Raw genomic sequence first — 14,227 nt, 5'->3', positions numbered from 1 at the left:
TCTGAGCCCCCTGGTAGGGTCCCCAGCAACTCTGGATACCCAGAGGGATGTGCTGAGTTCTGACAGATTTGGAGTTTAATACTTTTTAATCTAATGACTTTAAGCTGAAAAGGGGTAGATTTGATGTGATTTTGGGAAGACATTCTTGGCTGTGAGGGCGGGCAGGGCCTGGCACAGGTTGCGCAGAGAAGCTGGAAGTGTCCAAGGCCAGGTTGGAAGGTTGGAGCAGGGTTTCCTGCTCATGACAGGGAGCTGGATGATGTTTAAGGTCACACCTAACCCACACCTTTCTGTGGCTGTGATTTTTCCTGGCAGAATAACCCCGGGCGGCCGCCCCCGACGCTGAGGGAGATGATCCAGATGGCGGCGGAGATCGCCGACGGCATGGCCTACCTGAACGCCAAGAAGTTCGTGCACAGGGACCTGGCAGCTCGCAACTGCATGGTGGCAGAGGACTTCACTGTGAAAATAGGGGGTAGGTGCTGCTGGTCCCTCCCAAGCCAGGCCATTCTGTGATCAGGAGATGGTTCTGTGCGTTGTGTTTGATGTAAAAGCAAATTGGTAAAACCAAAGTGTCGAACATGGGTGTTCCTCGCTGCCTGCCTTTGGGAAATTGCAGCACTTCCCTCTGTTTCTTCCCTGTGACAGAATTGTGTGGACTTCAGTAAGAACAAATCTCCTGTAGAGCCAGAGCAGCTTTTCTCACCTTCTCTATTCTCCCCTTCTCTATTCTCCCCTTCTCTATTCCCTATACTTTTAGGACCTCTGTCCCAAAGGTTCATTACCTTTCCAGCTTAAACTACCTGGGTTTGTCTCACTGGTCTTTGCTTCCATGAGAATTAAGACAAAGAAGGAATTGGGTACAACAAACCCACTGCTGATAATCCTGTCATTGGGTCAGGTGGCTTTTAAAAGTAATTTAACCCAGTTTTTAACCCAAACTCTTTTAGTAATGAGTAAATACAACATTTCAAAATAACCTGGAACCCCACGGTAGGAGATGATTCCGAATCCTGGGAGAATTAAGATACAGACTTCTGGATGGCTGAATAATGAGAAAAGGTGCTGGTATAGAACAGGGTCTCCTCCCCCTGCAGGGTCGAAGAATGTGGTGTTGAAGTTATGGTGATTTTATGTGGTGATTTTTTTATGTGGTGATTTTTCAGAGCTCTCTGGAGTTAAAGCCAGGGCAGTGTGATTTCAGACAAAGGGAGCTCTGTTTTACTTAGAGAGGATGACTAAAAATAATGTTTAGAATAGAAGCTGTCACCAAAAAATTTAACTCTGGAGTCTCTGTTGTGACTCCTTAGGGAAAAAAATGCAGGAAAAGGGAAATGTTTTGACCATTAATCACGAGGTGACAGATGACTGCAGGCTGGGCTTTGGCAGTGGGGGGAAGGCAACATCCATCTGGAGATGCTGCACAGGAGAAGCAGGATGGAGGGAGAGGAGTTTAACACATCCCAATTGCTTCCCTCAGACTTTGGGATGACCAGGGACATCTACGAGACGGATTATTACCGCAAGGGGGGCAAGGGGCTGCTGCCCGTGCGCTGGATGGCCCCTGAGTCGCTCAAGGACGGGGTGTTCACCACCTACTCCGACGTGTGGTAAGTTGTCCTCTGCCATCCCAGATGCATTCCAGCTCAGGAGCTCCTTGTTTTAGTTTAAACTGTCTTGCTCAGAGCACAGACAAAACAAAACCGTTGTTTTGAAACACTTCCATGAAAATATAGCCGTGTTGTTTAGAAGTTCATTTTCCAAAATAACTCCAGGATGTTTTGTTCTCACCAGGAGATTTCTCTCTCCCTTAGGTCATTTGGTGTTGTCCTTTGGGAAATAAGCAGCTTGGCAGAGCAGCCGTACCAGGGACTCTCCAACGAGCAGGTGCTGAAGTTTGTCATGGATGGAGGATACCTGGATCAGCCAGACAACTGCCCAGAGAGGCTGTAAGTGCCAAGCAGGGACAGCCAGCCCAGCTGCACTCTTTGCCTGGAGTGTGGCCCACAAAGATGGCCTGACCTGGGCCACCTCTTAACCCTCTTTGACTGGGGAGGACAAAACCAGACTTTAGTGAGGCATCTCCCACAGAAATTCCACCAAAGTGTCATGAAGTCTCGGGGGCTGCAGGACTTAGTGATCCAAGTCCTTAGTGATCCAAGGAAGGGGCTGCCCAGGGAAGTTTGGAGTCCCCATCCCTGGAGGTGTCCAAGGAAGGCCTGGATGTGGCACTCAGTGCTCTGGGCTGGGGACAAGGTAGCAGTGGATGAAAGGTTGGACTTGATGATCTTGGGAGGTCTTTTCCAACCTCAGTAATCCTGGGATTCTGAGTGAGGAGTCACACTGGAGCAATTGTGAGGGAAAGCAGCTCTGGCTGGGAAAGGAAGAACGGATGTTAACTCTCTGGTTCTGGTAGCCTCTTCCCCCAGCTGTTTCTGGCCAAAACAGCACTTCCAGAGTCATAAAATAAACATGTTTTGTGAGTATCCCTATGAAAAAAGCCTGCTGTGCTGGACATTTGTCTGATGGCCAGTTACAAACTCCAGTTTGAGACTCTGTTTGTATTTGTGAGTTGTTTCTCCATAGTGTCTGATAACATGTGACCTCTTGCTGCAGGCCTTTCTTTTGGGTGGGATGTTTACAGGACCTCTGTCCTCTGCCCAGCCTCCCATTTTCCTTGAAGTTTTAGGAGCTTTGTTATCTTTCAGGCTGAGTTAAAATTAAAAGGGAATTAATTAAAAAAAGGATGACCTGGCTGTAAGTGCATGTGCACACACACACACAGAGGCTGTGAACCACAGCCCTGTTTGCTTCAGCAGCCAAGTTCAGAACAATTGAAGGAATCGGAAGGAATTTTTAATCTAGACAGAAATAGAGAAAAAGGAGTGTCAGGATCTGCAGGCAGATGTGGAGGCTGGAAAGAGAACAAACAACCTGGGGTGTCAGAGGGGTGGTGTGGGTGGAGGGGGGTTCTGCCATGGGCGCCAGGCTTGCTGTGCACGTGGGATTGTTTGTGCTGCCCTGACTGTGCTCTGTGCTGCTGCAGGCACAGCCTGATGCAGATGTGCTGGCAGTACAACCCCAAGATGCGCCCCACCTTCATCGAGATCATCGAGATGCTGAAGGAGGACTTGCACCCCAGCTTCCATGAGGTCTCCTTCTTCTACAGCGAGGAGAACAAACCTCTGGAGACCGAGGAGTACGAGATGGACTTCGAGAACATGGAGAGCATTCCCCTCGACCCCTCCTCGTACTCCCAGAGGGACAAAGCGCTGGGGAGGGACAATGGACCCTCCATGGCCCTCAAGGGCAACTACGAGGAGCACATCCCTTACACTCACATGAACGGTGGCAAGAAAAACGGGCGGATTCTCTCCATGCCCAGGTCAAGTCCTTCCTAACACTTCCTGTTTGGCCCAAGGGTTGTGTCTGCTTTTTTCCCCTCCCTCCACAAATCTCAGGACTCTTGTTATTGCTGCCACAGTGTATGACACACATCTACAAACTCTTCAGATTTTTAATCATCTTACAATGAATTTTTTTTTTTTTTTTTTTTTGCCAAGTTGACTGGTTGTCAGTGGACTTATCTGTGAACATAAATGGAAGAGGTTTCCATGGCTGCTGTCCCTTCTGTAACCATGGTTTCACAACAGGAAGTGACCGTGTGAGTTCAACTGAAGGAGAAGCGTCCGCGTTTGCCAGCAGAAGACGTGAAGTTCTCTGGTGCCTGAGCTCCAGCCCAGCAGCGCGGAACAAGAGATTTCCAGTAGAATTCCAGGCTTTTCAGGCAGCCTCTCCACTACAGCTGAAGGATTCAGCACATCAGTCAGATCCTCAGATTGACCAATAGCTGCTGCTTTCATACTTTGTTTTTTTTTCAAGGGGTGGAGGCCCCGGGGTGCGTGCGTGGGCGTGTGTGTGTGCGTGTGTGCAGTATCAACATGTGGGGTGTACCCGATAGCAAAAGAGACATTTCTGGTTTTGTACACAACTTACAGCGCTTTCAGGCACATGGTGGGATTCTTGGGGTGTCCTGCACAGGGCCAGGAGTTGGATTTGATGATCCTGGTGGGTCCTTTCCAACTCAGCATACTCTATGATTCTCTGTTCTCACAGGAGCTTTCCTCTTCTTGGAAGTGTGTACTTATCTTTTTTCCCCATTTCCCTGGAGGGACTGAATCCTAAACAGATTATTTTTATACTGAGGACTCTTGAGAGCAGGTTTTCTCTCATTAACAAATGAGGAAAACGTGCTGGGAGCTAAATGAGCAGAACTCTGAGATTTGTGGGTACTTTCAAGACCAAACGAAGTAGGAGTCCCCTGACCTGAGACACGGAGTTTTCTGTCCTTGCAACATTGAGTATATATATTGTTTGTTGTAACATATTTAAAGATGTCTTTAGTTTAAATTTTAACTTCATATAAATTATTGACTGTTTATGATCCTTTTGGGGCGGGGAGAGTTTTTGGGGGATTGTTTGGTCTTAAAGTGGTCCAAAGATTTCAGAATGAACTAATTTTAGCCTTGCAGGAGCGATGAAGCACATGTTCAGTTCAGACTTGACAAGGCTTTGTAATAGTTTCATGATTTATACAACACAGTCAGCTGGCTCCAGTCGAAGCCCCATCTTGGGTGTTGGGAGCTGAAGGACACAGAACATCCTGGCCTTGAGTCCTGCTCCTCCTCTGCCCCCGTGTCCCTCGCTTTGCCTTCGTGCCGCAGCTGCAGCCGGCGAGAGAGGACGAGCACGAGCTGGAGCTGAGGAAGGAGAGAAGCACAAAGCTCTGGGCTCTGCACCCTGGAGGTGACTGTGGTTTGCTGCCTCTCTGCTGCTGCCAGGCCTCTCCAGCCTTGTGTTCCCCGAGATTCCCACTGCAGAACTCCTGGGATGTCAGCGCTCGCCGTCGGGACTGTGCTTTGTCATGCTGGCGTTGAAGAATAATGATGAAACTCAACCAGGGCTGGTAGCATGGAGCTGACAGGAGCAGGGGAGGAAGATGATGGATGTCACAGGCCCATGGCATGCAGGAGGTGCTGAGAGATGCTCAGTCCTTCACTTCTCCTCCTGGAGAAGTCCTGGATGTGTTTTGTGCTCTGTACCAGGACAAAGCGAGGTGCCCTGGCTCGGGAGGGCAGAACGCTGGGCTGGGCAGTGCCTGCAGCCCGGGCAGTGCCTCCAGCCCGGGCAGTGCTGCTGCTGTGAGCGAGGCAGAGGGGCTGCAGTCCATGGGGATGCAGCTGGTGCTGGGAACCTCTGCCCCCAGCTGCTTCTGGCCAAAACAGCACTTCCAGAGTCGTAAAAGAGGGCACAACAGACTGGGCAGCACCAGGAGCTGTTGGGCCCTTTGCTGCTGGAGGCTGATGGGTTTGGCCCAGGTGGAGGGTACAGGTTGCTCCACAAATTTTTGGGTGGAAAACACAGTCCAGACATGGGTGAGAACCTTTGGATTTCAAAAGGCCTCGTTTACATTTCTTCTGCTTTACAAAGTTGTAACTGTTTAGCAGCTCTATACTACACTGCAGGAAAGAAGACATATTCTCACACTTTTCTAAGGAAGAGAAGTTTTTCTTATTAGAATTTTTTATTTATTTTAATATATAAAACACTGTAAAAAAAAAAAGCAACAAACAATTAGTTTTCTTAAACACACAGAACATGTAAATTTGTATCCGCAAAATCTTGGCAGGTGGATGTGGTGGGATTATTTTTGTCCTGTTCTGGTGCAGTCTACCTCAGTGTTTCTTAAGGATATTTTTTAATACTACACACCTCTAAACCTGTTTAAATATTCTGGTCTGGACCTATTGTGGATCAGGGAAAATCAGTATCAGCTGATTCCAATACCAGGGACCATTCATGAAGGGAATGGGAAGGAGAATGGCCCATCACTGTTGATCCCTAATCTGAACAGTAGTGGCCAATGAACCCATTTACAAATTTGGATCTGATCTCATCCCTTAGTTCTGTTGTGATTAAAAAAAAAAAAAAAAAAAAAAAAAAAAAAAAAAAAAAAGAACAAAAAATCCATTTAAATGTTTGGACTTTAGTGAACTCATGACCTAAAAGGAGCAGGCTGCTTCCTCCTGGATCAGCATGTGCCAGCATGGAGCAGGGACTGGGACCAGCCCTTGCTGTTGGGGTTGCATTGGGGTGGCTTGGTCACTGCTCTTCTTGCTGTGCACAGGTGACCCAAGGTCCTGCCAGTGACCTCCTGAAACAAACCTTTCCCAGCACACCCTTGCTTTGATACCATTTCCAAGGGCAGTGATCATAACTGTGGGAGTAGAAGAACTTTAACCTGAAGGAACATTGGAACCTTGTATTGGTGTGGCTTTTCCCCGTGGTTGATACTGGTTGGCCCTGTGAGTACACATGGTTTGAACACTCGGATGGCTGAGCCAGGGAGTGTGTGCTGCTCCATGGACAGGCAGTCCCCTCCCGTGGCTCAGTGTCACCTTCACCCTGCACCAAACGGAGCAGTTGTTTGTACCCAGCACTGTGTGAAGGTCACTCATCCTTCCTACCTTGTGCCCAGGGGAGGGAAGGCGTGTGGTACCGGTGGGGAGGGTATCGTGTTTCTCCTCTGTTAAACAAATAACACTAGTGGTTGCTGCTCGTGGCTGCTACAGATCACATTCAGCTGTAGAATTAAGAAGAATAAATGAACATCACCCGCAAAGCCCAGCTCTCACTGCTAGAAAATCCTTCCTTGGCTCACAGCCGACACTTCGGTCTCTGCTGCTGGAAGATCCTCGTCCCAGGGATGCCCAAATGCCTCACTTGGATCTCACTGATTTCTGCTCAGAGAATTCCTGCAAGTGGAGACTCAAGTGCTATGGAAACCTCTGGGGTGCTGCCAGGGACCCCAGGCTGGGCAGGGGGGCTGTGCTGAGCCTTCCTTGGGGGAGCTGCTGCTCTTTGCTCCGGCCACATCCTTATGGGGCAGGATTCCCCAGCTGCAGTGGAAGCTCCACACTTGCTGCTCCTGCTGCTGCTTAGGAGGAACCAAACACTGGTGCAGGAGAGCAGGTGGGATGGCTGGAGGAGGGCAGCCAGCAGTGGGAAGCTCTTTCTTTCCTTGCATTAATATTTGTTGGAGGGTTGGCTCCTGCCCTTTGTGGGCAGAGAATGCCCCACTCACAGCATGAGGCAGCAGGACAGACCCCTCAGCCTGTCCAGGAGCAGCTGGAGCCTCCTGGGCACACTCTGGCACCAGAAATTCACTCTGGTGAATCAGGAGGAGCAAGAAGCTGAGCTCTGCTGAGCTTTCACTGAGAAAACATCTGAAGTGTGAGGCTGGAGAGGTTTCTCAAAAAGGTTTCCACATTAAACTCAATTGCCACTTCCTGAACGGCTCTTGCCAATCTGGAACTTCTCTGGCAGGCCAGCACAGCACTGCAAAGCTTGGCTGCTGGGTTAGGAACGTGTCTGTCTTGGCTGCTTGTAAATACTCTATTGTGTTGTAAAATAGAAGAGCTCAGACATAAACTCTGTGCCAGCACTGGGTTGGGAAAGGTGATGGGAACTAGACCACGCTGCAGCGATGATGGTAAAGCAGCTGTGTGGGTATCAAGAGGCTGCTTTTAGGTTGCTAAAGGGTACTCTTAATTTATGGGTAGTTTTATCTCTTTCCTCCTAAATTTGTATTATAGCGATGGGACACTTTGCTTAATTTTAGTCTGTTGGCTATGGTGTTGGTATCTCTTTGGAAAAAAAAAAATCTCAAAAGTCGCTTCTTGTGTTACTGAGCTGACTGTGCTGAAGGCAAATAGGAAATGACAGGAGGGAGAAGGGTGCTGAGCCTCTGCTTTAGAGGAGGGAGGGAGGGAGGCAGTCGAGTTCCCTCTCAAAACCACTGTGACACAAAGACGGACCCTGAGGTGTCCTGGGCCCTTCCCGCTACCAAGACTGGAACCTTGTTTGACAAGTCAGAACGTGAAATATCTTTGTGCCATAAAACCTTACTGTCAAGGCTGTGCCAGGTGCTCCCATGATCTGTGTGGGATGGGCTCAGAGCCTGGAGGGAGCTCAGAACTGCAGATGATCCCTGAGATCCTCTCGGAACCCCGGCCCTGCCCAAGGCGCCGCCGCCCCTCGGAGTGTCCTGTGGTCCAGGGAAAGGAACTGCTCAATGGGTTGGAATCAAGAAATAGTTACTTCGTGAAATTCAACGTAAGATTAGTTTGGTATTTGTATGAACTTAATGGAATTTGGCCTTTTTATTACCTTCTGCTTGGCTCTGTGTTCCCTCTGCTTGGATTCTGTCCGTGAGTGTCGGTGTAAAGCCTTGACGTGTTCAGCCTCGTTAGGAGCATCACAAGAGTGAAGCCAATCATCCAGCTGACTTTTGGAGGAACCTGACTGTTGAAAAGCAACTCTAAAGTTAACCATTTTTAGCAAACCTGCTGTCATTAAATGTGTATTTCTTTTTAAAATGAATTTGCTTGTCCTTCTCAGAAGGAAGCACTTATTCTTGCAGTTTGGGCAAATTCACTGCAGCACAATGCAAGCTGTAAGGGGACAGGTAGAGAAATGACTTTTTAAATATTGTATAATAAAGTTAGTATTAACTCCTATGGTGTTGTTACTTTTTTGCCAATAGATTTGCAATCAGCCAGAAATTCTGTTCCTGGTAGTGGTTTTATTCCCACTCCAGTGTTCCAACTGGTGGTGTTAAATAGTTTCCTTTCTCAGCGCAGAAAGATCCCTTGGGAACAGGGTCTGGTGGCTGGGAGGAGCTGGAATAGTCCTGGCAGCTAAAGAGGAGCCATCACCATCAGTGGAGATTAAATATGGGCTCTTAGCTGAGCCCCAGCCCCTGGTCAGTCCCAGCAGCACCAGTAAATCTTGAGCTGAGGGCTCTTTACCTGAGAGCTCTGAGCTGGGCTCAGCACCAAAGCTCTGTAAATCCAGACTCTCCCAGCAGCATTCCAACGCTTCCACCATCCCCATTTCCAAGTCTTTTCCCTTAATCAAGTCCCTTGAAAACTGATGGAGAATTTTAGAAAGGCCACCTGTAAATCTGCAGAGGTAGAGTGTTGTTTGAGCAGGAAAAGCATTACCATTTGCTTTAGTTAGGGGAATGATTTTATTTTTGGATTATCAGCACTGGTTTGTATTTGAGGACCCTCAAGGATGGGGGAACTGGACATCAGCTTAATCCAACACAGCCCAAAGCAAACGCTTTCTGCTTCACTTAAATAAACCACAGATGGTTTCAGTTACATGTTAGGTGATGTTCTGTGAAGTCTTGAGGTTTTTATTTTTTTCCCCAGTTCATTCTTGCTGCTCCCACCTTTCTCTCTGCGTATCTAAGGTTCCAGAAAACAAATAGTACTGCAGATACCTCTTGTTTGAAATAAAGGATCAAATGTGCCATGATTTTTTTAAAAAGGAAGAAAAAAGAGAAAAACCTTCCCCCTTGATTTATTTTTTCAGTGTTTTCATATCTAAGAGCCAAGCAGTGACATGTACAGAAAATCTTTGAATAGTAAAAAGAAATCCTTGCTGTGTGTCGGAATATTGAACAATTAATTGTTTATATTAAAATTCTGAATAAATTATCCAAGAATAACTGTTCATTTTGTGTCTGCTGTCTGTGCAGCACTGAAGGCTGCTTTGCTGTGGAGAAAGCAGTAAATTTGTACCTTAGAATAAGTTGCAAAATAAATGGTGTTAAGGAAAAAACCAAAACCCACAGCTCAAGCAACTGTAGGCTTGTAGTGTGAAGGCAGTGGAACTGCTCTACCTGATGGCTCTGGTGATCCCTGTCCTCACCTTTGGACTCTGGGTGATGCCTTTGATGCCATCAGGTGAACTTTGGTGCCAGGGTTCCTTCTGGAGCACGGAGAGCTGTGGCTCTGTGATGTAATTTGTTATTTCCTGGGCACGGAGCAGGTGCTCCCTCCTCGGAGGGAACAGACTCCTCCCTCCCTGCCGGTTTTAAAGCATCAAAGGCAGAGGATCGGCCCCACCCCGTCCTGTGGTGGAGCTGCTCTAACTGGGTGTGCCCCAGGAGCCTCCTGCGCTGCCCAGGCCCCTCTGGGGGTGTTTCTAACTTAAACCTGGTTTTATTTCACCAGAGCCAAGATTTCCCTCCTGATGGGCTGCACCAGCGAGGTGAGGGCTGTTCCTTCCTGTCAGGGAGTTGTGCAGAGCCTGAAGATCCCCTCGAGCCTCTTTTTCTCCAGGCTGAGCCCCATTCCCAGCTCCCTCACAGGACTGAATCTTCAGCCCCTTCCCCAGCTCCGTTCCCTTCTCTGGACCCCCTCCAGTCCCTCCATGTCCCCAGTGAGAAGCCCAGAACTGGACACAGCACTCAAGGCTCCACCAGTGCCATTTTTTTTTTTTTTTTCCTAAGCCTATCCAGGATTCTCTCACTGTGAGAATGATCATAAACAAACTGGTATTTTAAGATGTTTCAGAGTTGTTTCTTCTGGCACAGGCTTGTTCTCTGGGGATCCTAAAATGCAAAAATAAACAAAGCCACAAAACTTGAACTTGCTGTCCCGGGAGGTTTGCTTCCCTCTGGGCTCTCTGGGATGCTGTGGGGAGGCTGCTGAGGCTCAGACTGCCCTTGTGCCATTATCCCTCATCACTCTTCCAGGCAGCCTGCACAGCTCAGCTTTGGCATCCCCCAGGCTGTGTCAGACATGTGTCAGGAGGGAAAGAGCTCTTGTCCTTGTTTGAGCCAAGGACAACTCACCATTCCATCAGCCAGAGCAGCTGCCTGGTGTTTAGGAGCTGCCCTGATCTCTGATGCTCATCGAGCTCTTGTGGACTTCAGAGAAATTAAACCTTAATTCCTCTTTGCTCTTGTGGTTTCCTGGAGCACAGGGTAATTGCTATTCTAAATGCTGCCAAAGCTGCGGTCTCTGAGTAATTGGAGTGTGAGTGGTTCTTGTTCTGATTAGGGTTTGGCTGGGGCTGATGAGTGCTCGGGGCTCTGGGATGAGGAGCGTGTGTGCCTCAGCCCACGGGGCTCGTTGGGAAGGAGAGAATGGCTGTGCCAACAAACCCGAGCCTGGACGTGCCAGGGGCTCTGTCTGCTGGCCAAGAGCAGGGCAGGGGCTCTGCTTGGAGCTGAAGCCTTTGTCTCTGTCCTGTGCAGGTGAATATGGTCAGTACAGGTGCCAAGAGCAGGGCAGGGGCTCTGCTTGGAGCTGAAGCCTTTGTCTCTGTCCTGTGCAGGTGAATATGGTCAGTACAGGCATTTCTGTGCTATGCCATCACTTCACCCTGTGCAAAACAAACCTGCTGGGCTTTGTGGTCCCTGTTGCTCCACAAGGCCAAACCATGACAGCAAAGACCAAGGACTCGTTAAGAGGAGCCCTGTGTAGGAGGCTAATGAGCCATGGTGGAAGGAGCCCGCGGGCTGGGCTGGGTGTGTGGGGTTCTCAGCGCACACACAGCGGTTTTTCCCCGAAGGGAACAGGAAGCTGTTGCCTCAATAGCTGCTCCTCGCAGCCATCGTGACTTCAGGGCTGCCGGGGCCCTGCAGCGGCTGCCTCAGGGTCCAGAGCCCTCCTGGTGGCTTTGCTGGACCCTTGCAGAGCCCGGAGCCCTGTGAGGGTGGGTTAAGCAGCACTGGGGCACGGTGGTGGGAAGGGCAGCATGGGGGAGGTGGGTTTGTTTGTGCTCTCAGAAAGGGGAAGCGGTGAGAGGGCTGAGCCAGCGGCCCCCGTGAGCAAACCGCCCTCATGGCCGCTGCTTCCCCCGTGAGGCTCCGCTTCTCGCTCTGCTCCAGCGGCTGCAGGAGAAGCCACGGCTGTCAGATGTGAGGATCCTGCACGAGGAACCCGCCACAGAGATGCCTCCAGCCCTCAGGGTAAGTGGCTCTGTGCACAAGCTCCATCCCACGGCAGCGGGGTTGTCACTCACCTTCCTCAAGGCCTTGTGAGGAAGCAGCTTGTCGTGAAGCCAAAAGTCCCAGGGCTGGGTTTGGTGCAGCTTCAGTGCAAAACATGGGCTGGGGAGGCTCAGCCTGCACGGGGGTTTGCTCTGCTGTGAGTGAAGAGGAGGAGATGAGGTCAGGATTTAACCCCCAGGTGCCATCATGGTGGGCTCTGGGGCAGTGCTGGGCTTGCTGGGCACCCTCTGGGTGCTGCTCTTGGCTCCTGCTGCTGCTGTGCCATGGCTGAATGTTTGCAAAGATGCCCTGGCACTGCCCACAGCTGGGTTTGGGCTGTGCACAAGAGGGGTCCATGCCCAGGACCCCCAAATTCCACTCTGGACTGGGCTGGTCCCCAGTGTTATCCGGGAGATAGAAGCAGAGGGGATGTAGACAGGGCTGTACTGGGCAGGTGACACTTTGGGGTTTGTGGCCAGGCAAGAAAAATGCTTTGTTGACGCCTGCTTTTGGGCATCACCAGCCCAACCTGGGCTTCAAGCTGTGGAGGTACCTGTGGCCATTCCCAAACTGGCTGGGCTCTGCTCACTGAGGCCACAGGGAGGAGTTTTGGTCTGGCTCCAGAGACCAGCATCTGCACTGGGGTAAAACCTGGCTTCTTCAGCCTAACTGAGGGGTTGGGAGCAAAGTTTGGAGACTGGGATGTGGGACTGGTGCCAGCTGGGAGCAGTGGGTTTGGAAGGGTAGGGAGTTTGGTCTCTTGGGGCAGTTTGAGATTGGTCCCACCTTCCTCCCTCAGGGAGAGCTGAGGAGGGCTTGGAGAAATGCCCTTGCCAGGGGACTGGGACTTGCTGTGAGCTGCAGGATGATGCTGATATTGAGGATAGACAGGATGTCTTGCAGTTCCTTGCAGAGGCTCTGCCACAGCACTTGAAAATGAGAAAAAAGTGTAAATAATGAATCTTCATAAATGTCTTGTAAAGACAGCAAGCCTTGTCAGTATCGACTCTGACCCTTCACTGAAGGTGAAAGTGACTCTTAGCCAGGTGAGAAGTGCCTGAAAGTGCTCACAAAGTGTCTGTCATGCTCGCAGCCATGAATGGAGCAGGGAGGTTTTGGCAGAGGGGCTGTGCTGTGTTAACAGCTTGTTTTCTGTTTCTGTCTGCAAGCCTGAGCAGCACTCGGGGGCTGCGTGTGCCCCGAGGCCACTAATCCCCAGGCCCAGCTGCAGGAAATCCCTGACCTGCCACACAGGTGGGAATGCCAGGGACCAGGAATGCCTCTCTGGCTACAGCCTCCATCAGCTGATACTTCTGACAAAACACTTGGCTGCTCCGCTCCCCCCTTGGCAGCCCCTGGGCTGCAGCCTGCAGCGCTGCCTTAGAGCGCGCTGAGCTCTGCCGTGCTCCGTGCCGGCGTCTCCTGCTCGGGGCTGCACCTTGCCCGGGGCTCCCAAATGTCAGACTCGCTGCTCAACCACTCCTGGCCATCGTTTTCCAAGCGCTGGAAGAAGAGATGGTCCTTTAAGCGAGGTAATGGCCTGTGGGGACAGGGGGCTGAGGGGGCTGTGGCAGGGACAGCTTGTGCTGGACTGAGCAGGTACCAAAGAACCCCGGGGGCACAGGCAGAGCTTGTTTGGAGGTGCCCCCTCTTCTCCCTGCATGGGACACAGCCTTAAGCGGTGGTTAACACTTTTCCTTGCATTTAATCTTCTTTTCAAGGCACATAACTGCCTCCAGGAGCTGGGTAATGGGTTAAATATCAGCCTTTTGGTTTTGTAATAAGTTTGTTTCGTGGCTGGAAGTGAGCTGGATGTCCCGGTGCTTGCAGACAGCTGTCTCTGCATGCTGCCTGGCCAGAGCTTGGTGTTTGAGCAGATGTGGGGGAAAAGACTCCTTCAGTCTTTCAGTGAGCCCCAGTGTCCGGAGCCCTGGCGGTTTGGGTGGCCCTGGCTGGGCTTCGCTGTGTCCAGCAGCAGGGCTGGGAAATGGCAGCAACTGGTGTCAACTGGCCTCATTTCTGCATGTGGTGCCGTGACTTGGAAGAGGGAAGTGAGAGCCCCAGGAAGCAGGACATTTGCAGTCCTGGAGGAGCCAGACACTTGTGTCCTTGTGAGCAAACGCTGCCTTCAGGCTGATGCTTTTGGGTACCTTTACCTGCAGCATCAGAGCTTCTGCTCCTCTTTCTCCTTTGTTATTCCCCACCCATTCCCAGTTCTCTTCTGGTGTGGATGTGCAGGAGACCAAGATCCAAAGTGAACAGTTTGGGGGAAGGTTAATTCAGAGCAGGACGCAGGGGGTCCTGCAGGCTCTGATGTGTGGTGAGCCCCAAGCCCCAGCTGGGTACCCCACTCCAGCCATGCCTGCTGAGGGGGTT

The 14,227-nt window shown here is 50.6% G+C and overlaps 2 protein-coding genes across 3 annotated transcripts in view; both read left to right on the top strand.

The window, feature by feature from the left end:
• INSR (insulin receptor) overlaps window positions 1–4,764 on the top strand; it is a 58,063-nt gene extending 53,299 nt beyond the window's left edge. Inside the window, 4 exon segments of the mRNA XM_058040760.1 lie at window positions 316–475; window positions 1,481–1,610; window positions 1,815–1,949; window positions 3,047–4,764. Coding sequence (XP_057896743.1) covers window positions 316–475; window positions 1,481–1,610; window positions 1,815–1,949; window positions 3,047–3,401 — 780 coding nt within the window. The 3' untranslated portion in view covers window positions 3,402–4,764.
• Window positions 4,765–13,307: 8,543 nt separating this feature from the next.
• The window catches only part of ARHGEF18 (Rho/Rac guanine nucleotide exchange factor 18), a 50,268-nt gene continuing 49,348 nt past the window's right edge, over window positions 13,308–14,227 (top strand). For both annotated transcript variants that reach the window (XM_058040681.1, XM_058040680.1), the window contains exon 1: window positions 13,308–13,383. In XM_058040681.1, the coding sequence (XP_057896664.1) occupies window positions 13,308–13,383 (76 nt within the window). The remainder of the gene's footprint in view (window positions 13,384–14,227) is intronic.

The sequence above is a fragment of the Melospiza georgiana genome, chromosome 26 (assembly GCF_028018845.1).
Source record: "Melospiza georgiana isolate bMelGeo1 chromosome 26, bMelGeo1.pri, whole genome shotgun sequence".
Lineage (NCBI taxonomy): Eukaryota > Metazoa > Chordata > Aves > Passeriformes > Passerellidae > Melospiza > Melospiza georgiana.
The sequence above is the reverse complement of the archived record's forward strand: the minus strand, read 5'-3'. Positions and strand labels throughout refer to the sequence as shown.